General features: G+C 31.6%; 5 protein-coding genes, 1 long non-coding RNA gene and 3 other non-coding genes across 14 annotated transcripts; 6 read left to right on the top strand and 3 right to left on the bottom strand.

Annotated features, from left to right (window-relative positions):
• Positions 1-491: 491 nt before the first annotated feature.
• LOC132912311 (transcription factor ces-2) lies at positions 492-4,491 on the top strand. 3 transcript variants are annotated; one of them, XM_060969714.1, is made up of 6 exons: positions 492-592; positions 713-1,493; positions 1,665-1,777; positions 3,063-3,287; positions 3,584-3,765; positions 3,845-4,491. In XM_060969714.1, the coding sequence occupies exons 3-6, from the start codon at positions 1,669-1,671 to the stop codon at positions 4,052-4,054; spliced, it is 726 nt and encodes a 241-aa protein (XP_060825697.1). In that variant the 5' UTR covers positions 492-592; positions 713-1,493; positions 1,665-1,668; the 3' UTR covers positions 4,055-4,491. The 3 variants fall into 3 exon arrangements, with proteins under 3 accessions (XP_060825697.1, XP_060825699.1, XP_060825698.1); XM_060969716.1 differs by lacking the exons at positions 492-592; positions 713-1,493; positions 1,665-1,777 and adding an exon at positions 2,153-2,291; XM_060969715.1 differs by lacking the exons at positions 492-592; positions 713-1,493; positions 1,665-1,777 and adding an exon at positions 2,325-2,519.
• Positions 2,196-2,267, top strand: Trnah-gug (transfer RNA histidin (anticodon GUG)). Its single transcript has one exon. It is a non-coding gene; the product is annotated as a tRNA-His (tRNA).
• Positions 2,729-2,801, bottom strand: Trnar-ccu (transfer RNA arginine (anticodon CCU)). The gene has a single exon. It is a non-coding gene; the product is annotated as a tRNA-Arg (tRNA).
• Trnam-cau (transfer RNA methionine (anticodon CAU)) lies at positions 3,380-3,452 on the top strand. The gene has a single exon. It is a non-coding gene; the product is annotated as a tRNA-Met (tRNA).
• A 691-nt stretch (positions 4,492-5,182) lies between the features above and the next one.
• Positions 5,183-7,784, top strand: LOC132912329 (RING finger protein 141-like). The gene is made up of 3 exons (XM_060969739.1): positions 5,183-5,534; positions 5,644-5,782; positions 5,891-7,784. The coding sequence occupies exons 1-3, from the start codon at positions 5,404-5,406 to the stop codon at positions 5,930-5,932; spliced, it is 312 nt and encodes a 103-aa protein (XP_060825722.1). The 5' UTR covers positions 5,183-5,403; the 3' UTR covers positions 5,933-7,784.
• Positions 7,785-8,712: 928 nt separating this feature from the next.
• LOC132912293 (uncharacterized) lies at positions 8,713-15,752 on the top strand. Of its 3 annotated transcripts, none has more exons than XM_060969662.1 (5): positions 8,713-9,432; positions 12,758-12,892; positions 13,022-13,299; positions 13,532-13,765; positions 14,041-15,752. In XM_060969662.1, exons 1-5 carry the CDS (start codon positions 9,360-9,362, stop codon positions 14,509-14,511), a joined length of 1,191 nt encoding a protein of 396 aa, XP_060825645.1. In that variant the 5' UTR covers positions 8,713-9,359; the 3' UTR covers positions 14,512-15,752. The 3 variants fall into 3 exon arrangements, with proteins under 3 accessions (XP_060825645.1, XP_060825647.1, XP_060825646.1); XM_060969664.1 differs by lacking the exon at positions 8,713-9,432 and adding an exon at positions 10,532-11,536 and having other exon boundaries at positions 11,629-12,892; XM_060969663.1 differs by lacking the exon at positions 8,713-9,432 and adding an exon at positions 10,532-11,551 and having other exon boundaries at positions 11,629-12,892.
• On the bottom strand, positions 14,899-18,555 carry LOC132912319 (adipose-secreted signaling protein). Of its 2 annotated transcripts, none has more exons than XM_060969728.1 (5): positions 18,334-18,555; positions 16,367-16,484; positions 16,128-16,265; positions 15,825-16,011; positions 14,899-15,753 (listed from the first exon to the last, which is right to left on the bottom strand). In XM_060969728.1, exons 1-5 carry the CDS (start codon positions 18,344-18,346, stop codon positions 15,697-15,699), a joined length of 513 nt encoding a protein of 170 aa, XP_060825711.1. In that variant the 5' UTR covers positions 18,347-18,555; the 3' UTR covers positions 14,899-15,696. The 2 variants fall into 2 exon arrangements, with proteins under 2 accessions (XP_060825711.1, XP_060825712.1); XM_060969729.1 differs by lacking the exon at positions 18,334-18,555 and adding an exon at positions 17,527-17,744.
• Positions 18,556-20,440: 1,885 nt separating this feature from the next.
• On the bottom strand, positions 20,441-20,879 carry LOC132912347 (uncharacterized). Its single transcript, XR_009659187.1, has 2 exons — positions 20,757-20,879; positions 20,441-20,676 (listed from the first exon to the last, which is right to left on the bottom strand). It is a non-coding gene; the product is annotated as an uncharacterized LOC132912347 (long non-coding RNA).
• On the top strand, positions 20,699-24,195 carry LOC132912325 (uncharacterized). The gene is made up of 5 exons (XM_060969734.1): positions 20,699-20,833; positions 21,917-21,992; positions 22,067-22,158; positions 23,390-23,504; positions 23,724-24,195. Exons 1-5 carry the CDS (start codon positions 20,786-20,788, stop codon positions 23,834-23,836), a joined length of 444 nt encoding a protein of 147 aa, XP_060825717.1. The 5' UTR covers positions 20,699-20,785; the 3' UTR covers positions 23,837-24,195.
• The last annotated feature ends 1,061 nt before the right edge of the window (positions 24,196-25,256 follow it).

The raw sequence follows: 25,256 nt of genomic DNA, 5'->3' as shown, positions 1-25,256 counted from the left end.
AACTATATGCAACAAGGTAACGTTCATGCGAAAATTTTCAAAAGTATGAATATGTGTTATCTTCTTCTCTGTCCTATATATTTATATACACATTTGTATCTTATTTAAGATAACATTTTCCTTTTAATATTATTATATATTTTTATTAATATTTTTAGTTTTCTGTCTATTATGTGATTCAAGAAGAGAAAGCGACTAAGGCGTGGATTAGGAGGATCAGCTGTTTTATGACGCAGAAGGCATTTTTTGTAGAATCGTTCACGCTGATGAACATCCAAAAATCTTACTAGAAATCTAAACAAAAATGAAAGGAATAGAATGCAGAGTTCGTAAAAAATGCTAAAACTTATCCAGAAAGCTGAAATACGTGTAGGATTCTCTTTGAAGTTTATACACGTTGATCATATAAAAAATGATAGAATAAAACTGTTGTGTCCCAATATCCTCGCTTTTCCTTCATAAAGGACAACGAAAGTTAGGCGATTGCTCCATGCATTTGAAACCACGTTTTCTTATGAAAACTTAAATTTTATACTTATTTCTATAATACCCACATTTCTACCTCTACATGATAAATGTATAAAATATAAGCGTAACGACTATAGTAAGTATAAAGTATGTTAAAAATATCTTCTTTTAAAAAATGACAAATTCTTACCATATTTATAATATGTTTCGATATGAAATAAATCATAAAGACTTTTTTTTACAGAAAAAATTGTCGTTCGAACATTAATTCGAGGCACGCAGAAGTGAAGCAACGATATGACCAGAAGAAAAAGAGCATAAATGCGTGTTTCATAAACAGTAACGTCCGTCAGTAACAACTTTCAACGCGATGCCGATGCTAATCTCCATCATTCAATCATGCAAGATACGAAGAGCCCAGCGACCTATTATAACAATAGATCTAGAGATTAGGGTCGTGATACGTGCGTAAGGTTGAGCGATTATCGCCCGCGGGCCCCATACCCGGGGATTGGCCGCCCAGGGTTAGGTTTTTGCCTTGCTTGACCATTTAAAATACCAGCCAAGTACTCACCCCTAACGATTCAGGGGCGGAACAGTAGCTAGCTTCTACGTTGCGCATGTACAGAGAGGCGGAACCATCCCTGATGGCGACGAATTGCGGATCCTTTCTGTGAGAAGGTATGCGGTAACGAAGCACGTGATAAGGAACATCAACAGACCTGACGGGAAGTTATGACGAGAAAGAAGTTACGTCGCGAAGAAGTCGAAATTCCTCTTCAACACTTAATGGCGTCCTTAAACATCTAGCTAATATTTCTCAATATTTCTAAATTATTATTGAATTTATGGTTAGTGAATACGGGAACAACTAATTTTGTGAAGCGTGGAAACATCAAAAGAAAAGAAACTCAATTTTACTTTACAATTAATCGAAATTATACAGATTGAGAAGATCAAGAGGAGATTGTAAATTTAACATTTGTGGATGATAAGTGAAGAACATCTGATGAACGCGATAAATTGTGAGTTTGAATTAATTCAAGATTAGGGATGGTTTCAGAAGTTGATAGGAACTTTTATCGAATAGAAATATCGGTGATTTATTTGATTCATTTGTGAATGAAAATAATTTGATCGTCTTTGAAAGTGCTGCACGTGGTTTCATTGGTGTTTATAGTTTCTATCTGTTTTAGAGGAATGAGCTCTCACGCGCATGCAAGGACAATTTGTAGCGGAAGCGCAGTGTCAGGCGCGGTTTCTGCGTTGCATTTCTTGAGAAGCTATAGCCTGTTCGCACCGACTTCAGGTACTTTTATGAATTTTTCATTCTCTATTGTTTAATTAGAAATCTGCATCTTCTTATTTTGATATCAATTTTCTTCATAATCATAAAATACAATTTTTTTCTTGATAAAAGCGCTTAATTTTTATTTACAAGCACTTAAGTTTTTTATTCTTTATACAATAAGAGCATAGTAACTATGAAATGTACTATATCTTCGTTATTAATATATTTATTTGTATTTGTACATTATTACATTTATTTATTGTTCAAATTGATATATTTAATTTCATTTTACGTTTATTACGTTTTTTTCAGTTTTGTCATTTGATATTTTGTTTAGTTAAAGAGCAAGCGAATCAGTTCATGGATAGATTAACATGTTGATCAGCATGATGTTTGAATTTAGGCGATTTCCAGACTGTTTGCAACTCCTCTAGTAGCCGTGATCGTCTAGTGGTTAGGACCCTACGTTGTGGCCGTAGTAACCCAGGTTCGAATCCTGGTCACGGCAATGTGCTATTGACACATTGTCACGGCAGAGGTTTTTTTTTACAATTTTTACTTTTATTTCTTTCACATTTAAAATGATAGAATACCCTTGTTATTATGTTATTAATATCGTCGGAGTAATTAGAGGGGTAAGTGAAAAAGGTAAAATCCGTCTGGGCAGAAATATTTGGAAAGGTTAATTATAATATGGTATTCATAGTGAATCGACAAGGATTTTGTGAAAACATACAATACGTTAAAATCAATCATACACGTAAATTTACTGTATGTTGTTAAAATTGTATTTCTAAAATGAAATAAGACACAATTTCTTTATTTTTAATTCATCCCCTTTAGAATAGCGGTGAATTTTAACTAATTTCATTGAATTTCATAGTTGTGTTGCTTTTTTAAATGCAGTACTAAATAAGGACAAAAAGAAATAATCTATAGAATTGGAAAACAAAAAATAAAGTTTTTAATTACCCCTGGTGGGACTCGAACCCACAATCCCCGGTTTAGGAGACCGATGCCTTATCCATTAGGCCACAGGGGCGGTTATTACTTCGTTTTTTAAAAAACATATATATTCCTTTCACTATGTAACAAATTTTATACACATTAATTATTTTATTACTATACGAGCAATATCTTTTAAAATAATTAAATTAGATAAATTGATATTCATAAATAAATACTACGTAGTTTGATTGCTAGATACATTTCTCAAAATAAAACTAGAAGTTAGTTTGCAATATCTTCTCCTTATTATTAAAAATATATGGAAAATTATAATAAAATTATATTAATTTTGTAGATCTGTGCAGATACGAACCATACAATTCCAAAGACTACAACTTTAGAAATATCGACATTTTAGAAAGTTCGAATACACCGGATACAGCAATCGGCCGAACACCTTCACCATTGTCAACAACGTTTTCACTTCCAGGATCTTTGCTTCAATCACCATTCGTAACTACCATGCAACCTTTAATACAAACCATAAGTGTACCCCCAGCATTTTCAAATAGCAATACAAGTAAGTGAATATTTGTTTTAATTACTTAGTAAGAAAAATGTTTGTATAAATTAAGCTTTATTATTTGTTATTATTCAATTGTGTTTATAAGTGCCTCGGTAGCGCAGTAGGCAGCGCGTAAGTCTCATAATCTTAAGGTCGTGAGTTCGATCCTCACCCGGGGCAAAACTTTTGTACTTTTCACTAATTGATTGATTAAACATTGATGAATAATTTTACATTTATCGTGATTTCGTAAATACGTGAGTATGAAGTGCAATGATTAATTAATCTTTTTTAATCTGTTGGTAAAACAGGTACTATGATAAATCGTCACTTTTTGGGTGCGAATAACATTACAAGCGTACACAGACGACCCAGGAGCGAAAAAAAACCCATTCCAGATGATCAGAAGGACGAGAAATATTACGAAAGACGTAAACGTAATAATCAAGCTGCGAAAAAATCTCGTGACGCCCGAAAAATACGAGAAGATAACGTGAGTAAAAGTTGAATTATATTGCTATAAGAACAAGAAAATATTTATAATGTATCAAATTGTTAAAATGTTATTGTAGATTGCATTACGCGCAACTATTTTGGAGCATGAAAATGCAATTTTGAGGGCACAAGTGATAACGCTTCGAGAGGAAGCACAATGTCTGCGACACATGTTAATAAAACAGCAAGCACCACCACTACAATCTATCAATCGTACAGTTTCTTCTATGACACCTGTTACATTATCACCCCCTCATTCTACAGCAACTTTAGATTACCAGATTTGAAATATGCCATTAATAAGAGGACGATAAAGATGTAATTTCTCATAATCAAAGGAATAACTTGGGAGGATTACTTTAGCGAGCGCATCATTCTCAAGGAGTGATATTACTCGTTTAGATCTGTTGTGTTATGAAGGTTTAAATTTTATTAATGCCATTAGTGTTATTTACGACTAATCAATGCATGTAGTTTAAAACAAGCAGGTGAAAAGATTTCACTCTTCATAAATTTATCTAAATGAGGCTATGTATTGTTTTAATTTAACAATTGTTGAGAGAAATTTTTAAAGTTGAATGCAAAGCATTAACATAAAATTATATTGATGACTCTTTTTTACAAATATCTTTCAAAGTGAAAAAGACGTAATATTTTTTCGCCATTTCTTTTAGTCATTTTTAGGAATATTAATGTAAATAGCAATAAATGTATCATTTTATAACTGTTGAAAAATGAAAATCTATCCATTTCAAAAATAAAATGAAAGTAAATGATAACTTATGCAATATAAAAATGCAATTTTTACTATATTATATGACGATACCATCATAAATTTGGCATATATATGTCAAATGTCCCCAGTCATCTTCAGTAAGACACTAAATAACAACCCCTAGGATAAATGTAATTGTATCGTTATTAATAATTTACTATCACACACTATCATAATTTCAATGCACTTATTTTCACATCAGACATATATTAGTAGTAATTTTAATCAAAGTTGAGATTCACAGTATATTATTATTTTTAACGATTATGTTTGATATGTAAGTTGGCAAAACTTCTGTTAGCCAGCCTGTTTGCTCTTATGTGCAAACCACGATCACGATCATATAAGCAGGCTTATCACTCATACCAAAAGCATAGAAGAAACCGTTCGAAAATTGAGTCATCAAAAGTTAAGATGGAAGACAAGAAGGTTCGCGTTCTGCGCATGTGTCATATACTAGAAATGTTTCAGATAGAGACAGAGACTCTTTACTCATCTCTATCTGTCTCGCAAGAACGAGAACTTTGTTATCTTCCATGTTTATTTTTCTGGATTCAATTTTGGGATGGTTTTCCCTAGCGAGTGTCGAGGTCTGTTTATATGACTGCGATGCAAAGTTATAATAGTGTTTTATTCTGTCCAGACGTCAAAACGAAGAATCGATGCTGTTGAAGTAGGCAACGTTCCGATCTTTTCATTGTTTATGCCGCGGGGATTTCACGGGTTTCGTCGTATTTTTTACGTAGTTTTGCTAAAAGCTGTAGATCAACGTTAGTTTCATAAGTTTGAGCGGATGGGATATCCAAAGTTAGTTCGTCGAATTTGTTGATTGTTGTTAGTTGAACTGTCAATACCAGAAAGATGCCGCATGCTGGTTTTGTAACTATACTGATCGGAGTCACCGTAGCTACGGTTCTCTATTTTATGTTTGGAACTAATAAGCCAAGAACTGCGCAGCAATACTATGAACATGCGTACGAATATCATTCAGAGTAAGTTGCTTTAAACATGATCTAAATATAAGTGTATAGTAGAAGCATAACTACGTAAATAAGTATTACATAATTGAATAACAAATAACTTTTTCCTCAATGATAATAGACGACACAACAGATTATTTGATTCTGAAGAATGTTCAATATGTCTATTACCATTGATAAATAGAGCTACATACATCCTACCTTGCAAACATCAATTTCATAAGAGTTGCATTGATAAATGGAGACATCAAGCTCAAGGGGTAAGTAACATTAACAATACAGTATTACGCACAAACTTCATGATTGCAGATCTTTTTAATTTCATCAAAATTTAAATTAATGAATTTAAATCACACCTGATCTTACAGCATCAAGCGTTGTGTCCACTCTGCAGATCTCCATTTACATAAGACTGCCAGATTTAATAAGAAACATGTCTTGATTAGTACAATATTTTTTGTACTCTATTGAAACTAAAAAATATGTTTGTTAAACATCAAATTCATATTGCAATTAAATTTTTTACAAATAACTATATAATTATCTACTAAGATAAACTGTTCTACTTGGAGAATAAAGTGATTATTCAAATTTAGAAAGATAAAACAGAAGATATTACATATGAGATCAAAGTTTTGCTGCTTCCTTGTATTTACGATAAAGATACGATAGTACAGTTGCATGTCTTATCTTTTTGATATAGTACATATACAGCTGTGCCTTATGCTGTGATTTATTCAGCTGGACAAATTTAATTATATATGTATATTTTCACAATATAGAATAAATATACAAATATATGGAAGTATGATTTACAATTATTTAAAACAGTGCATTTTGAAACTGAAGTGATTAATGAAAAAATGAAATATTTATGATCTACCTTTGAGTTTAAAATTTACTTCAAATACGAGCATTTTATAAAATGCATCTTCCTCTTTCTAAACAATTTACATAAGAGCACTGTTTTATAAAATCATGTATGGTATTATATAGAAATGTAAGGAAATTTTTACATGAACCGTATAACTCATTATTCTTAAAATGCAAAATTCACAACCCTATGAAAATATATGTTTTTGTTATCATTGTTTTTATTATATAAGAAACTATAATGAAGAAGAATTATGTCAAATTCTGAAACTTTGTTTACATATAGCAAATGGTACTTTAAATGGTGATATATTAATTAATTATAACATAACTTCAGACGTATTAACCCTCATACTGCCAGCTTCAAATACGTGATATATGCGAAAAATACCGCACTCGGAGGAGAGATAGTCTGAATGTAAACAAGCATAGCCGATATATCGGTCAGTGGCGGTTTTCGTATAAGCACCAAGGGGCGACATATTGACTGGCGGGCAGTAAAAGTGTTAATAGTTGCTGTGTGTGATACTCGTAATTAGGGATGTTCAAGTATTCGAAAGTACATTTAGATTGGATCGGGAATTCTTGATGTAGGATTGGGATTCCGAAAGTTTGTAACTACATAAGTATGTCCGAGTATCTAAATATTATAAGCTCCAAGAACCCCGATCCCATACGAATTAATTTGACTAATGATTGGCTTGAACTTAGACTCAGGTATCCACACACCCCTATTCTTAATATTATGTATAGTGCAGCTACAAATGTTCTCCAAGCTCCATTTTACAGTTTATTATACACTGTCATAAGCAATATTATACATTATTTAATTGATTAAAATTGTTATTTTTAATATTCCATTTGATGAAAGCAATTAGCAAATCAAATTTCAGTTCTTCATATTTTCCTCTGTTATAAATTCTAAATATGAAAACTAATAACATACGTACAAAAAGTGGATTCTCCTGCCATATTGTGAATTTTCTTAAAAGGTTATGTAAACGATAAATATATAATTATTGTTTTATTCTTATAACACTGCATGTATCTGACATTAAACTGTATTACTTTTGATTAAAGCGATAGCAATAAGCACTTTGTGATAAAAGGCTCCTAAATTATCACTATATGTATTTCGTAAATTAATAACTTTCACACGTAATTTTTCATTCACATTGTTGAAATTATATCTAATCAGCTGTTTTTATAGAGTTATAGAATTAAATAACAAAAAAGCTTTGAAAAGTGTGATATTCAAACATATAAATTGTTATGTATAATTTACGAATAAGTGTTTATAAAGCTTGTTACGAATAACGTAAATATAAAATGTAGAATATGTTTCTGTGTGAAGAATGAATAAAGTAAACGTAGCTCTTAAATAAATAAGCAAGTATTATAAAACATTAATTCTCGTCTACCTTGTCATTTGTATGACATTGTCAGTTTCGTCATTTTTGTGTGTATAATAATCGTCCTTGACAATGTACATTTTATAGAAATGAAAGTAGTATCACGAACTTTGACAGAATATTACAGTAATTTTGTATCATTTGAAATATTTATAAAACCTTTCATTATTTCGGTAAAAAAAAAGGTAAAATGTAAAAGTTAGAATTTTTACGAAAACATAAAAGTATTGTACACATGAACGACAACGTCGGAAATACAGCATTTACAAATGTAATTCTTATGATTATGCTACATGCAGAGCGCTTTTCTTTTCACTAATCGTAAATGGCTTCCGCGGTTTCCTGTTTGCCCGATTTGTATCCCTTTCGCAACCGCAGTCGTAATTTACGGCCACTTTCTATTCTTTTTATTTTTATTTCATGTCAATAGTTTTTATAAAGTTTGTAGTATGAACTATTTTTACTAACAAATCTTTCTTTTATCAGTAAATTCTCATACATTGAAAATATAAGCAATTTTTGACAGATAGATACGCATATATATACATGTATTATTTGCTTACGTAATAAAATATCATATGATCATATAACGATTAACTAATTAACAAGATATTAGTATTATTTATGAAAAGTTATATAATAAGAAATATATACACATTTATACAATTAAGGTTCATAAAAAATTAATCAAACTAATAATGTTATTTAATATAAAATATTACAATAATATAGCATGTTTTTTCATATAACTTTATTATTATGACGTTGGATGCTTTATAGTTGGACTATGGATTTCTATGTATATTTATATTTTTGAGAATATAATTTAAAAAATAGAACCTGAGTTGAAGGTTGTTTTACCAAATATTATAAAAAGCACTATATTACTTATATTATTCCATATTATACGCATTCTGTTATACTGTTACTGGTTACTTTACATTTTCAAATTTCCTATAAATGCATAAAAATTCGTACTCTATCGATAATAAATCATTAACATTCGAACTGCATTATCGTTAAATTAAAAGTAATAGCGACGCTATAAACAAAAATGGCGATCAAGAAAAATCAAGTTATCTATTATATAAAAAGCACTATCTATGTATATATATAATTTCTCCGTATTCATATGCGTAATACACACATGCGCGTAGGTCAATGTAGTTAAAATGAAAAGCGCAAGACCGTAATTTTAAACTTTCAATTCGATAGAAGGGTTAACTCGTTACGTTTACGGTCTCCCCCCGCAACCTCGTAACTGTGTGCACAATGGCTGTGAGCGACGATAATGTTTGTCCAGTGAGCGGCACGGGGAACGTAGAGAACCGGTCAGTTACCTGAGAAACACTGTAGCTGGTGGCAGGACGATCGTTAACCTGTGAATTCTTCTGTGGCACGGTGTAACTGGTAGGTCCACAGCAACGGTAGCACGTGGGGATATAAAGGTGGCGGGAAACAGCGCATCGAGGATGAGCAACACTTAAAAAGTTTCGAGTTTCGCGGCTTTTCCGGCACTCGATTATCAAAATGTGTGAACAAGTCGAATACGATGCAGTGTCTGCTGTTGATTCTGTGTATCATTCACATGATCGTGACTTCGGAAACCACCGACGAAGAACGAGGTAAGAACTTCGAGTTTAAGCGATTGTTATTTTCAATTATTTTCCACATTTGATTCACGATAGACAGATCAGTCCTTCTAAATTTGTCTAAAATTTACTAAATATCTAAAAGATTCGTAAAATGTAATAGAAACATATTTACGTGGAGTTGGTGGAGTTAAAATAACGTATTTATTATTCGTATGAAACACCGTAAGTTTATGGTGCTTGGATTTTGACAAAATTAAAGAGATAGCAGGATAGATAATCGGTATAGTTTTGTGACATGAACCAATTAAATTGTTTAAATTCATATTTGTATATTGTACTTGTAATTTTGAAGAATCAAGCAAAAGAAGACTAACAATAAATAAAGAAATTGAAGTTAGCAAACGCACAACATGATGAATACATTTTATTCATCCTTCACTTTCTCTATTTTTTATAATTTTGACTCAAAGAAATGTAATGAGGATAAATTGTAACAAGGTCGTAGTGCAATAACTTAAGTGCATAAAATGGATTAATTTAAATACTAATTTGCTTATTCAAATCACGATAGTCACCGTTTGGAAACTTATTCATATCATAAAGTTATTTATTTCGATATGATTACAATTATGAAATTATACATATGCAAAGAATTAAATTATGCATATTCAAAGAAGTTCATGTTCGGTCACTACACGAATTACCATCGAAGAAATGTTTACTATAAAGGCGACGGCAAGCTCGTAAAAGTAGCACCAAAGCGTGGTGAATCGGGACACAGTCTACATGGTAACCAGTCAAAGCTGCGACTGTTGGATTAACGGTGAAATTGTCTCGTCGAAACGATCACGCGTATTATCTCGTGTGTAGTTAACATGAACGTGTTGTCAATATATGTTACAATGATCGTACTGCTGTGAGATCGATCGATCTATTTTCTGGGGATAAAACTTATGGCTTTGAATCGCTGATCAAGGTTGAAAATCGATTGTCCCATTTCTCTGGACCGGTTTGACGATTGTCAAGCAGACCAAAACGAGTTTCCATTAATCTTCGATTTCGCCTGTATTACACGCATGCGTAGAAAATAATTAAACGAATTCCATCTCGGCTATCTAGCGCCCCCGTATTACTCTTCTTTTTCTAGGAAAGTCCGTTTCCATGGTGAAATTGACTCTCTTCCTCGTGACATGTAAATCTATGTTAAGGATTCAAAGATATATGTAATCTATGGCGATCTTATGTTACCTAAGGATCGCGAGTGTTGTAGAATGTAACGGGAAGATCTTGTCTAAAATGATTCTACTTTCTTTGTACTATATTAGTATGGACATGGATATTAACAAGAAACATGAATTGTTAGCGTATATCATGGTTAATTACTCCGGAATACCGTAACAAGATTCTACAGGATCTTCCGCAACAGGGCGAAGCCATAGTTCTAAAACAGTAGAAGATAAACCAAAATTTCATTAGACAAAATTAAATGGCTTCGAGTAGTTTATTATTTAGTATTAGTAAACCGAGGTGATCCTGAAATTTTTGAAACTATTTAATTTTTCCTATAAACCTTAAGGATCTCTAGGATCATAATAATTCTTTTTTATTTTGTTATACTAGCAATCAGAATACAATTCTATGAGCTAATTTGTAGGGTAGATACTGTCTACAGTACTATATATATATATGTTGCGATGAGAACTCATCAACTGACGATTAACCATTCGACCATCTATTAAGTCCGCTGGTCGATGTAATGATAAAAAAGAAAACCTAATTTTGCTGATGAAATTTTTGTCAATCCTTTACAGTTTTAAAGCTATGGTTATAAGAAAGGTCCTATATATTTATCATGGTGAAAAAATCTAAGAAACGATTGTCATGCGAAACAAATAGCAATTAAATTATCTTAGGCAAATCTAAACAACGGGATAATTATCCCGGTGACAACGTAAGCGCCGCATTAAAGTAAAAACAAACAGAAACTTGTTCCCGTTCACGGCGCCTGCTCTTTAATTGCGGAAGTATAATGGGAAACATGCCGTAACACCAAATATGGTAACGCCATGTATCGGTCCTACATAATAATTATGATTTCGATGCCAGGACATGAATCGACACGTGGATGCCAAGGGTGAAAGCTTTTCCTGTCTGTAATGATGAAATGAAAATCCCTTTGTGCTACTCATTGTTCCTCAATCCTAAAAAATATTTCTTTTTTTTCAGTAGAATTCGAATATTTGAAGATTCCATTAAAATGAAATGTTACGTTTAATCAGAGAAGAAAATGAAATGGAAAGGAAAAACTAATGAAATTTTTCATAATGATTTATATTATACGAATGAATTATTACCACTTCTATCGTATTTGTAACAAGCTTTTGAGAAAATAATTTATGAAATTTTTTATAAAGGTTTGCTAATTGGTAACGAGATTCTGAGAAAGAAAAATTTATAACATTTTTCATAAAGATCTGCGAATTATTACAACTTCGATCGAGCTTGTAAGGAGGTTTCGAGATCTTCAACGTTTTATACGATACGTCGCTTTAAACGATGGTACATAACTGTTTGATCAAGGTTGAAATGTGAGAGTGTGTGGAACGAAGATGCATACATTCACAATTCTTCTCACTCAAAATGAAATGAAAGCAGAATCCCCCTAGGCTTTTCGTTTTTTCTACCTAAATATATGTGGCACATACTGAAGCTAGCAGCTCGAACAAACTGGCTTTCTAATAAACATATTATGTTATCATCGGTAACGTCATTAGCATCAATGATCGTCATTGACGTACGGGTTCAATATTATGTTCGTATCTTCGCGTTTATTTTCCACTATATTGTACGTTTAAATTATTTTATAGGGACGATACATTATCTTTTACTTTTAACTTTATATAAGCTTTTTATGTAGGTATTATTTGGCGTCATTTATAGTATTTAATTTATAATTTTGCCTCCACGGTAGGATTATTGTTATTACAGGTTTAGAATATCGCAAGCTGCATGTAATAACAGTCCAATCTTTGTAATTTTAATCATACTTCTGCCACCGATATTTTAGTATAGTACAGTAAATTTATGTTATATTTGTGGAAATTAATATTACTATTATTTGCAACATAAAAAAGATAGTGAGAAAAGAATGAATATTAATCTAATTATTAAAATAATTCCTAACTTTTTATTTATTTAGTTTTATAAAGTATTGGGTTGTAATATAAATTCATCTTTTTTTTATACAATATATGTAATGCATATATTACATATACACATATAGAAAAAGGATAAATTTATGTTACAACTTATTTTCATTACAATTTCATGTTATTTTTATTAAATTAAATTGCAGTAAAAGAACTAGTACGAGATTGGGCGCCTCTAGTATGGCTTGCACCTGGCGAACTATTTTTACCCCTTGGGGTACCTGAATTCTTGGATAACATGCAATCCGACGATGACTATCTTCGTACTAGAGTCGACGTAGGTAAATGACAAATGACAAAAAAATCTTAAAATTACATTCGAAGAGATCCAAAACTGATACAATCAATTTTAATGAATTTTTATAAAATGCATGGAAAATTTATTTTATGGAATGATTTTATGTCGGTAGAAGTACTGTTGAGGAATCGATCGTCGTTCCTATACGGCCGAAAACCAGGGGGCACAGTACCGGTTTACGCTGTGATCAAGAACTGCATTGTACCAGACGTTTCTACGGACGTGATAAGCTTAAAGACCGTCAGAGACGAAAGAAAGTCGCGAAGAAAGGGGGACGAGACGTTGATAGCATCGAGGAATGTGCAGATCGACGATTTCGGCTCGTCCATGATCCTCACTAACGATCTTCCAGGAAAGATTTGGAAGGGCGATGGGAAACAGAGTTCAGAGGTACATATACTGAGCAGGAATTCTTACACAATAATAGCTATAACGGAAAGAGAAGTAGAGATGTTAAAAGAACGACATAAAGAAAGAAAGTTTCTGTTCTTTAATTTAGATGGTGGCTCTTAAAATAAAGATTGAGACGTTCGAAAATATCCTAAGGATAGTGTGTAGGAGGTTCTTGGAAATTATTCTGTCGATTAGTTGATTCAATAAATATTTATGGAATTGTTTGTAGAAACATGGTGATTTTGAAAAAAAGAAGAAAAAAGGAAACAAGTCCCGGAAGCTGCACTTTCACGTGACCTATTGGATGTTCTATCCATTCAGCGAGGGAAAGGCAGTCTGCGTTCTGGATCTTGGATTTTTTGGTAGCTGGCCGATACCCACGGTGGGTGGGATATGCCTTGGAATACTCAAGGAATATGGCAACCACGTGGGCGATTGGGAACACATGAGTCTTTCTTTTAAGGTAGGTGAACTCGTGCTCGTTTGATGAAAACAAATACTCTTATTTTTTTCTGGAAAGCATTTTCAAATGTTTTCTTAAATGACACGAGTCTAAAAATTGATAAATATGCATTTTGAATTATTGTTTCTTTTTTAATCAAATTTTTAGTGCGTATGCAAGATCATATGAAATCTCAGTATAAATTGGAATATTTTAAAGATTATGTTTAATTATATTTATACAGTACAATATTTTGTATTTTCCCATATAAAACCATTTATTTTTTTAAAATTCAGGATATGAATTATCCATCAGCCATGTACGTGTCTGCCCATGACGCAGGCGCGTTTTACCGATACGATTTACGAAGTCGAACCTTCGTTTACGAAAGCCAAGAAACGCGAAAAGGCATCTTTCAAAAACCTATATTTCCCGAAAGAGTTTTCACTGCTGGTGGCTCTCATCCGATATTATTTAGCGCGAGAGGATCTCATGGACTTTGGACGGCGCCAGGGAAACATAAATTTGTCAGATTACCTCGCCTCTACGATGAGAGTGGTTTTGGTACCGCTTGGCCCACATGGAAGAAAATGGAATTACTTCTGAAAGAGGACAACAACATCTTACCCAGTTGGATGACTTTTAGAGGCAAGTGGGGTAATCCTAGAAGTAATTGTCATCCTTTGGCTAGACTTGGTTTCAACATTTGCGAATTTGTTGATGGACCAACTGGTATTCCCATGAAACAATCAAACTTCCGATGCTAACGACAATTAGAATTCTTTAACGTATTCCCTGCTATTGTAAAAAATAATATTGAGAGAAATTGCGACAATAAATATTAAAAGTAATGAAATATTACACATATGGTAGGGAATGTCTTAAGTAATCTCGTTTCTGAACGTAAAAAGGATTGGATTTTAATACGATTAGTACAATGCATATAGGAATACCACAGACGTGAAGAAATTATAGTTTCCTCAAAATCAGTTGATTACTGAAATTAATATACTATAAGAGTTGTTCCTAAATGACAGAAATTACTTCTTGATCTTGAACAGCAAATTAATTTTGAATAAACTATAACTTTGATCGTCGAGTGTAAGGTACAAACAAGGTTTAATATGGAATGATCGTTAATAAAAAAAAAAATGTTCGTTGAAATTGTTCATTTTAATAATTCGTGTCAGCTTAGCAAGATATTAGAAAACAGCATCGTCATTCATTGCGAAACTTACTTTTGATTAGTGATATATCCTTATCGTTTAAAATCTACGTTCGATGTAAAACGATAATAAAATACAATTTTGTTATTGCGGATAGATCGACGATAGATATTAAAAGATGTAGTAGATTTATATATATATATAGGCATTGCGTGATACGTTTTCGTTTAAGAAGGAACAGTAGGCAAATGCGGTACTTAGCGGTAACTCGTAATTACACATACATGTATATCGATGTGATCCTTCAAAAAAAAGGCCGATTAAAGGAACACTTAATTTCTTGCATCGAGATTATCGCAATAATAATGCTCGATGCAGAAGAGGAAAGAACTCTTGCGGTGGTGATATAGGTCTGTACAATCAGACCAGTTGCAATAAATTCAAAGAAAAGCTCTTTCTTTTTTTACTGAACATCGCATATTTCGAAAGTTATATCGTGCAGCTTGGAACAGGCTGTGTAATTAAATTAATCTTGATAGATAAAACATTGCTTACGCTATGCTTGAGATTGAACGTGACGTGCACATGTGATTTTTTTACGATTAAAACAGTGATCATTGATAATTGACCGCAACGACGAATTTCACTGCAACGCAATCCTGCGTTTTGCATGATTAAATTTCGAAATAAGGAACGTTCTCGTGTATCAAGTTTTATCCTCTGTTACATTATACGTCCTCGACTGGATACGTGCGCTTCTTGGTATGCATCGATCTCGGAATTTCTTCAGAGACTCTGTTTGCTTTGCATGCTTAAAGATGCCCTCAATTTCGTACCCAGCACCTGTGAAAGAAACACTCGACTCTTAGATATTCGAGCAATAATATCATTATCAACGAGATCTACTCGGAGACCTCATCTTCGTTTGATTGCTCCACGCCGACACTGCGTATCCCGTTCCGTAACAATGGTCTGCCCTTGTCTTGTCCCAATACACGACTGTTCAGTTGAATCTTCAGTGGACTTCCACTCTTACAGCACAATATTTGTACCTCCTCCTTTAGGATCTTTTCTTTATATGCTAGCAATTCTATTTTTAATCTGTCGCAGAAAAAAAGCATATTATAATTAAAATTAGAGACCTTGTTATAAAAAGAAATAATGGTAGTTTGTTTACAAAAGCATAAAATTTTAAATATGCTTATATAATGATTTACTTTAGGCTTTCCTTTTCACTCATCAAGTCTACAATATGGCAATTAGGGTTGTGAGTTCCGGTAACTATTGCCGGTACGGAATTCTTCCGTTCCTTATGTGTACACAAGTTCCAAGGTATCAAGAATTCTACGTGGTATCTAGAACAAATTATAATTTTAAAAAGATTTCAAAATAGAATTTAGTTATTTAAGTTTTTATTATATAATTTGGATATATGTATATAAAAAGAAAATGTAACCTGTGATAAAGTTGTAGAAATCCGAGATGAGCATCTATCTGTCCATGTCGTTGCGGTTGTACCATAATATTGTTGTCTTTCCCGAGGCTACTTCCTCCACTGAAGTGCACATGATGCTCTAAACATAAGTTTTAATAAACAAAAGAATAACATGTACGCATTTGTTATATATCTTGTGTAAATTATGTAAATTCAATTCGTTATCGTTTATTTTTCCGAAAAACGATTGCGAGACGATTCTGTGTGTGAGATCTCTTTATCTTAATACAATGAAATGTGAACATATTTATTTTGTAGTAAATAAATATTAACGTGATGTTAGTATATTAGGCGTTATATACTAATATTAATATACATAATATGGTATCAATTTAAGAAAATTATATTTATTTATAATATATAGCCTATTATTAGGATCTATTATATCGAAATGAAATTTTTTACGTATATTTGCATATAACAATCGGTTTCTTATTTATTATTGATCTGCCGAGAATCGAGAAATTAATTGGAATGAAAACATGTTTGTTGTTAATGAGACAATATGATAATGTAATTAGACAATTAGGTAGGTAATTACACAAACATAAATAGGGAAAATATGTTAGTCGAAATTTTCGAATAAAATAATATATTTCAAATTTTCTTATAGCTATTTGTATATACAGTTTTTTATAGCAAATTATAAATCTTTAATACAAATTTTTCAATAAATTATAAATTATAAATTACTAAGATAAATCTGCATTTTATATATTAAAACTTAAAAGAATAAAATTTGATCCCATGTGAATTTTGTTAAACATTATTGTCCTGTAACATTATCATAATATTATTAGTAACTGAAATCAATAACTTTTTTACTTTCAATAGTAAAACATTTAATTGCATTTACCTAATTTCATTAATTTCTAAAATAAGAAAATTAAAAAATGTACTGGAGTGGACAGCTTATAATGGTTTACATGATGTAAATTTTCGTTTGAGCTTTATGATTTAATACTGATGTACATATGTATGTATGTATTATTATTAATTTCCGGTATAGAATATAAAATGTTTCAAAGAAACAGACATACAACAAATTAAATATTATGTGAAACTGTGTATATAAAATATGAAATACAGGTAACAAATGAAATTCTATATTAGCAACGTACAATACCGAGGTATACAAAATATAAGGTTATGAGTAACCTCAATATGTACATACATTGATTTCAACGAATTAATATTATCAATAGTACACAATATTAAGACAAAATATAATATGCTATTTATTAGTCACAAAAATCGTATTAGAAGTACATGAATATAAGTACTATTTAATTCATATCTGCATATACTGTTATACTCAGTTAAGTGACATCATCTCTGTCTGTACTATCGTGAAGTGTGGATGTTACGAATTTACTTTTTATTCGATAATGTACAATATTTATCGCGTTATAACAGTTAGATCAATTTTTCAATTTATGGAGTGATAAAACTCGAATGTTGATTAGATATCAGCTGTTGGCCATTCTGTAGTAAATTATATGAGGTTACATAATAAAAGGAATTAACCTTGACAAGTATAGTAAATAAAAGCGGGAAAGTCTAAAAAAAGAAAGAGAAATTGAAATGTTTCGAATGCATTAACAGTAAAGTCCTTTCGATAGCAGATACACCATACTTTCGAAGTGGCGCGCTTTCAAATGACCCAATTAGGAACGTATCATAACCTAATACGCCAACCACTGACCGGCTTTGAACAAACTATCGAAACATAGAATATTCTAAGAAAATTTCAATTTGTAATGAATATAATGATATTTCAATTATTTAAAAGATTAATTAATTAACTCTCGTCAAGTTTCAATGGTATACATTCGTACTGTAAAGAATATAAAAGGATGAATCTTAATAGTGATAAAAATGACTGTACAAAGGAGAAATGGTTACGTATTAAAGTAAAAATTTTTTACCTTTATCTCCCATGTTTTATAAGGCAATGTGGCAGTTGTACTTTCATACTACACACGACTAATTTAATATTCTGTAATGCAACGACTAAGCTATTCTTTAATGTGTTGGTGCATGTATGAGCATAGACGTCTTAACGCATCAAATAGTTGGAAGTCTCGATACTGATGGCAGCACTGTTTTCTGTCATTTAAAAGAATCCTGTATTTTACCACTTTGTCTTATAAATAACGTAACAGAATATACTGGAGAAAATCTTTAACGAAATGGAAATCCTAAGTTAAGTTAATAATAAATAAATAATAATCTATAAGTTAATTATGGTATTGACGTATATTATTCAAACGAGAAGGATTTCATTAGTCGAAAAACAAAAGTTATTCATAAAATGATAGAAAATTGGAGAGTAATAACAATGACAATTAAAATAAAAGCTTCCAACATTGACCTATATTCACTTCATATCGCAGAATATGTAGGAAATGTATATACGATAACGTATTATTAAAGATAAATGTATTTCTATTTAAACTTTTCTTGCTTGCAGTTCACTTCAATTGATTCAAGGAACTATTTAAAATGAATATTTTATGTACGTTCATGTCACTGTTTTCCTGGTGCTTATCCAGCCACAAAGAGTTACGATATGTTTAGACTGTGGTTTAGGTGGTTTAGACTACTTTAAACCACGATCGTGTCATAGTTTAGATCAAGCCTCACTAAACGAACAAATGCTTGTTCTCTCCCCACTCTACTAAAATTAAAGAATAAAAGCGTAAGCGAGCATATGTTCGCCGAATGAATAAGCGTATGATTTCATGGCGCATTCTTGCACATGTTTGGTTAAGTTCAAATGACAGCTTCACTTTCCGTTCTGCTTACTTTAAATGACAGTTTCTTTCATCATGAAGACATAACCTAATGGTTTTTATTTTATATTGTATTAGAGTGGGGGAAACAGCGAGGATTCGTTTACGAGCAATAGCTTGGTGTAAAAAACCATGCTAAACGCACCATTATGATATATTTATGCCACTGTTATCATATGTAATTGTAAGTTTATAATTCGTCTCAGTATCTTGACAAGGATGGTAAATGTAATTTCTGCTCTTTCCAATTCCACAAGATGAAATCGTTTATATTGTACAATTACATTTATTATTTCTCCTGTACAATGGCTGAATCTCGAGAAATTACCTCAAACTCTTTTTATCGGTCTTTCCCATGAATCCACTTGCATAAAAATAATATACTATTATTATCCTAGAACAAAATAGAAAAAATGTTTTCAGTATTATTCAGTGCATAGTTTCATTCATCCTTATCGGTTACGAGTTAATGCCGCATAACAAAAAGAGCTATTCAATTTGCAGTTTCATTATACGTCAGTGTATTAAGAATTGAATCAATTTGAGATATTCTCTTTTGGCATTCTAACTTTGGCCTTCCTTCCGTGTTAATTTATAAGATCATAGACTCGTATTTGCTATAGCTATGAGAATTATAAAAGTATACTATCTACGCTTTGATTATTCGCTTACTTAAATTTTCATTAAATATTGTAATTTAAATGTTGTCTCACGCGATTAAGCAAGGAAAATAATCATTATACTTAATTAATTAAGACGTATAATTTAGTGAACAAAGCCACCAGCGATCATTCTACATAGCGATCCTTCACCGTGATCTTCACTTCGGATAGAGAATAAAATCTCGTGCCAGACAATGAAAGCGACAATGACAGTGGGTGCGATGAAATTCAGGAAAGTGTATTGTGTAAGAAATTATTCTGCAGACTCTGTCGATCGTACTCATCAAGATCAACTTATACGGCAAGCTTGTAACATCTAAAATTGCATGTCCAAGTACAAATTAACGAGACTATCTGCGTAAAAGTCTAATAGTATACTCATTAATCTCGTGCTCTATCGGACTTATACATTTTAATGATATGTTAAATAATGATTTCTGTATCGAAAATCAATATTTATGAGTTTAAAGGTACGAACCTTTAAGAAACAAAAATCTTTATTTCTCAGGAGCAAGTCGTCATCGATATGAAAAATAAACAATTATTTAAATAAAATCCAGCTTTGTTCACATCATATCTTTATCTAGGAGAAGCTACTCTTTTATTCTCAAATGCCTCAAAAACGGAATAAATGATCTAGATATATTTTTATTAATCTTTCGATGTTAACAACCGTTCTCTTTTCAAGTACATGTATTCTGATAGGTGGCAAGAAGCGAAATATCGGTACAGTTCCATCCGAAAAATACAGTACTGCTTGCGGGCACCCAATGGAGGGAGAAATTACAGGACGTGTCATTATTAATGATTGTACCTATAACTATAAAAACTCAAGCAACATATAATGCGTACTTAGTTCTTAGTGAACATTCAATATAGATAGATCTTTCTTACTCGAGCTCTACAACAACTTCAAAAGGAAGATGAAGACTCTCGTTGTCGTCTTTGCCTTCTGCTTAGTCGGAGCATTGGTAAATTTTGACAATTTTTACTCTTCCCGTTCTTTCTGTCATCATCCTGGCTGCAATCATCTAATCTTCTTAATAGACTGTTTCTTTCTTTCATATATGATCTGTATCAATGTTTTAAATTTTTATATTTTTGTTCTCATCGTTGCATGGTAATTAATTTTAATCGTACAACTGAATTACTTTCTGAAAGAATTAAGTTTCGAGTATTATAATTCGTAATTATTTCGGTGTTGAAAATTCATTGTAAATATCGTCATAAATGGATAATATAATCTCACTATTTTTAATCGAATTGAATGATAATTTCATGGCTTGTTATTTTATAATTAAAACGATGTATAAGAAAGAATTCATTGATTGTAAAATCAGGACTCTTTTAATATCTAAAATAACAGAAATATAACAATTCGATCATAAAATTTCTTCTCTTTGATTTTCTGGAAGGATCTGATAACTCTAAAAAGTAGAGGTTTTTTTTTTATTTTATTTTGGTCTTTACAATTTGTCCTGAAGGACATTTGGTAAAGTGTTATATCTCATTGGTAAATAAATAAAATAAAATAAAATAAATATAGCATGTGGGTGATTACCCCCAGCGGGGTGCCAGCTTCATGTTTTCTAAGTTATATCTTTTATGATTATATCTTTTATGATAAAAAGTAGAGGTTTTTTTTTTATTTTATTTTGGTTTTTTTACAATTTGTCCTTATGGACATTTGGTATAGTGTTATATCTTATTGGTGAAAAAAAAAATAAAATAAAAATAAATATAGCATGTGGGTGGCTACCCCCAGCGGGGTGCCAGCTTCGTTTTTTCTAAGTTATATCTTTTATGAAAAAAAAGTAGAGGTGTGCGAAAACTCGAAAGTATCAAGAATTCGACCTGAAGAAAAATTCTCGGCCCGAAATGTTCGGGTTCTCTCGACTAAAAAGTTAACTATCTTATCGAAAAAAGTGATTCATATTTGAATTATATGTTTACAAGCTGCAAACTCTCAAATCATTTGAACAGACTATTAATGACATTTCATTAAATATTTATTCATATTTTAGAGCCTTTATGATATATCCTAATATTTTCAGGCTCTCTCAGATCTCAGAAAAGCCCAATTGGCACGATTTAGGACATCTTGCGCCATAGAGACTAGCATTAATCTACGTAAGTAGCAAACAACAGAATAAATTTAAACTAAAATGAATGGAAAGCCTTAGCCAATATTATTCGGTTTTCAGAGTTAATAGAAGATGTGAAGAGACAAACTATACCTATGAACGACGAGAGACTTGGCTGTTTCACTTACTGCATTCTGAGGAAGATGGGTATCGTAAGTAACAGAATTATTTAAATCAAATTATACGAAGTATTCTTTAAATTAAATTATGTGAAAGAAAAGAGGTAAAACTTCTGTTTAGGGGACTAGCCTCCAGTGACCTTGACCTTCGCATAAGTTATGAAAGTTACCCTCCTGGTTAACGTTTATAAAGCTTTAGCCGCCGCTTGTTGTTTTTTAAAAACACATTAATAAAATAACTTTTATAAGTAAAACGTATCTTTTCGACGCTGAGTACACATTTAACAAGTCAACACATGATATATACATATGTGTTGTATACAGATACTCCCATATTTATCGTTTTGTTTTTGGGTTAGGTTTGGGTTAGTTTGTTCATTGTCTGCTGTGCAATTTAAAATACTACCCAAACCTCCTCCATGTGAGAGAAAGAAACGCACAAAATCCCAGGAATTGCAAACGAAAAAACACAGGAGTAATCCCTAAAAGTATTCCAAACTCCACCAGAAAACAGAATGTGACTTCTGCTCAGTGCTCTGAATTTCAACGTGGGAAAAATTCAAAAAAGCGCGCGTAAACTACGGGAGTACCTATAAATATTTTATTGTAAGTACATTATCATAAGTAGATTGGGGTTAGGTCCGAACATTTTTATTTAACCCTAGTTCATATGAAAGAAGACAATTATAGACTTAGCATTTGTATTCCCTTTCCTCACGAAGCTCAAATAGCTTTTTAAAAGACAACGCGACAGCTAAAGCTTTTTGAAGAAATCACGCGACTTGGTAACATGTATGAAGATCGAGCTCAGTGGAAGTCATGAAGAGAATATCTGTGACAGATGTTCGATGTTTTTCCCGTTTATATCAATATAAAAATATTTCTTCAAATTTTGTTTCATATTTCGTCTTACATAAGATACATATTTTATATAAGTACATTCTTTATCGTTGTTAGTTGACTATTTTGTTTATCAATATATATAGAGGAAAGTATTTAAATATTGTCACAGAAAGAAATCCCATTGGACATTCTCGTCCTATCCATCTTTTATAAAAAGTTCGATTTACATTCTTTTACATTAATTAGAAAAGGTTATGAATACAAAAATTAAACTTATATCAAAAAGATTGATTCCAGGATTTCTATGTTGATAAGGCATGTTTTACTCTCCTTTATAAATTATAAATGAAATTATAAGTTATAAATGAAGTCTTATAGAGAAGAAAATGAAAGAAATATTATTTTTATTTCTGCAATACAGGTAGAGGAGAATGGAAACCTCTGGATAAAAAATAATGTTGCCAGACACCAGCTGATAGTCTGGGGAAGTCCCTGGAATACAGCTAATAAACTTGTCAGAAAATGTCAAAACATTAGTGAGTAAAAAATTGTTATTACAAAATCCCACTGTATTTTAAATATTAAATAAAATTTTTAACAAATTGCTTAGCATTTAAACACTTATGAAAAAATTTAAATTATTAATAATAAGCAAAAAGTTTAATTCTTCATTTTAATAACTAAATAAAATTTTTAGTAAATTAGTTGCCATTTGAAATGTATAATTTAATGATTCCTATTTATGGTTATTTCAGCTGGTGCCAACGAATGTAAGAAAGCTAGTAACTTGGTAGGGTGTTTCATGAAGAACAAGAGCTCCTATAAGAGACTTCTACATATTACTAAACTGCTAAGTTCTAATGAATAAGGTGTCTACGATTTTATGTACTACGAACAGGTATACAACAACTCTTTCTGCGCATACGCTTTGATGGCGTATGTCACGTATGTACATATACAACATAATTATAATTGTAGCATACAAAATATTTTAACATTTGTATTAGAAACGTAAAGCATGTGACTTATATGAAACAAAATACAATAATGTAAAAAATGCAAAGTTAAATTTTAATTTCAATATTACAATGAAAGTACATACGCTAGGATATATCGATAGATATATTTTATATAGTCATGATCAGCATCATTTTGTTCGTAAAAATCTGAACAATCCAACTGAAATTATGTTATAACAATGAAATAAAAATTATAAAAGCAAAAGTACGTTTTTTGTTTCGGCAGTTTATTAATAATTACGTTATCGTCCCGTTGGTACAAATTATAGGTAACACCGGGAATTGTTTCGAGCGATTAGTTTCGTGGAGTAGTGGAGATAGCTCGTTAACAAACTTAGAAGGATTTTGTACTTACTAGGTGTGTACGGATATACGAAATTACGACCACGGGGCAGGCTTGGAAAAACGCATATGAAATAAGTTCGGCTATGTCTTTCACAAGCTCAGGATAAGTCGCTCCAACATCACACATTCTCATCTTATCAGAAAACAGAATCCGGTGCCCTGTGAATACTGCAACACCAACAACACCATCGGAGATATACTTTGCTATATTTGCTCTACATTGAACCAAATTCAAGGACACAGGGTGCAACCTAACGATATTCGATAATATATATAATCGTTTCTAACTAGTAGAACAAAACGTAAAAAACCTCTAAACTTCTTGAAAGAAATATAGATGCAAATTAAGCATGTAAATATTTTTTAACATTTATATATTTATACAATACATGTAACTGTAGTCACGAATATCTTACTAGTGGATATGACGATAAACAATAAATAAAAAGAGAATTAAAGATGACACAAGACAAAGAAAGAGAAGAAGAAAGGATTAGTATCTTATAATGTATTATGTTCGTGTCTATTTATATTATTCTTGAAACGCCTTAAAAGCCATAGGACTATGTCCTAACAGTTAGAACTGACCAGCAATCGAAAAAGGGAAATTCATAAGCAAAATCAACGTAACTGAATTTTATAATATGTTATTTGATCTCATTTTAATCGATAAAATGTCAGCAATATATTCATGAAATTTTCATTAACAAAAAGTTAAAGAAAAAAGAATGTTCGTCATTGCATTAGAGTTGTCTCACAGGTATCAAGGCGAAAGGAATTTCACTGTGGGATTTTGTCGAGTCTTTAGGATCTGATTAACGTTTAAAGCTCTTCGTAAAGCGGTCCCAACGAGCCCAAGCTGTGCCAAATCCGAGTCCAATCTGAACTTCAGCTTAGGCGAACTTCCATCCAGAAAATACAGTA

The sequence above is a fragment of the Bombus pascuorum genome, chromosome 11 (genome assembly GCF_905332965.1).
Source record: "Bombus pascuorum chromosome 11, iyBomPasc1.1, whole genome shotgun sequence".
NCBI classification, from domain to species: domain Eukaryota; kingdom Metazoa; phylum Arthropoda; class Insecta; order Hymenoptera; family Apidae; genus Bombus; species Bombus pascuorum.
Note: the sequence above shows the minus strand (reverse complement) of the source record. Positions and strands in the feature narration are given on the sequence as shown.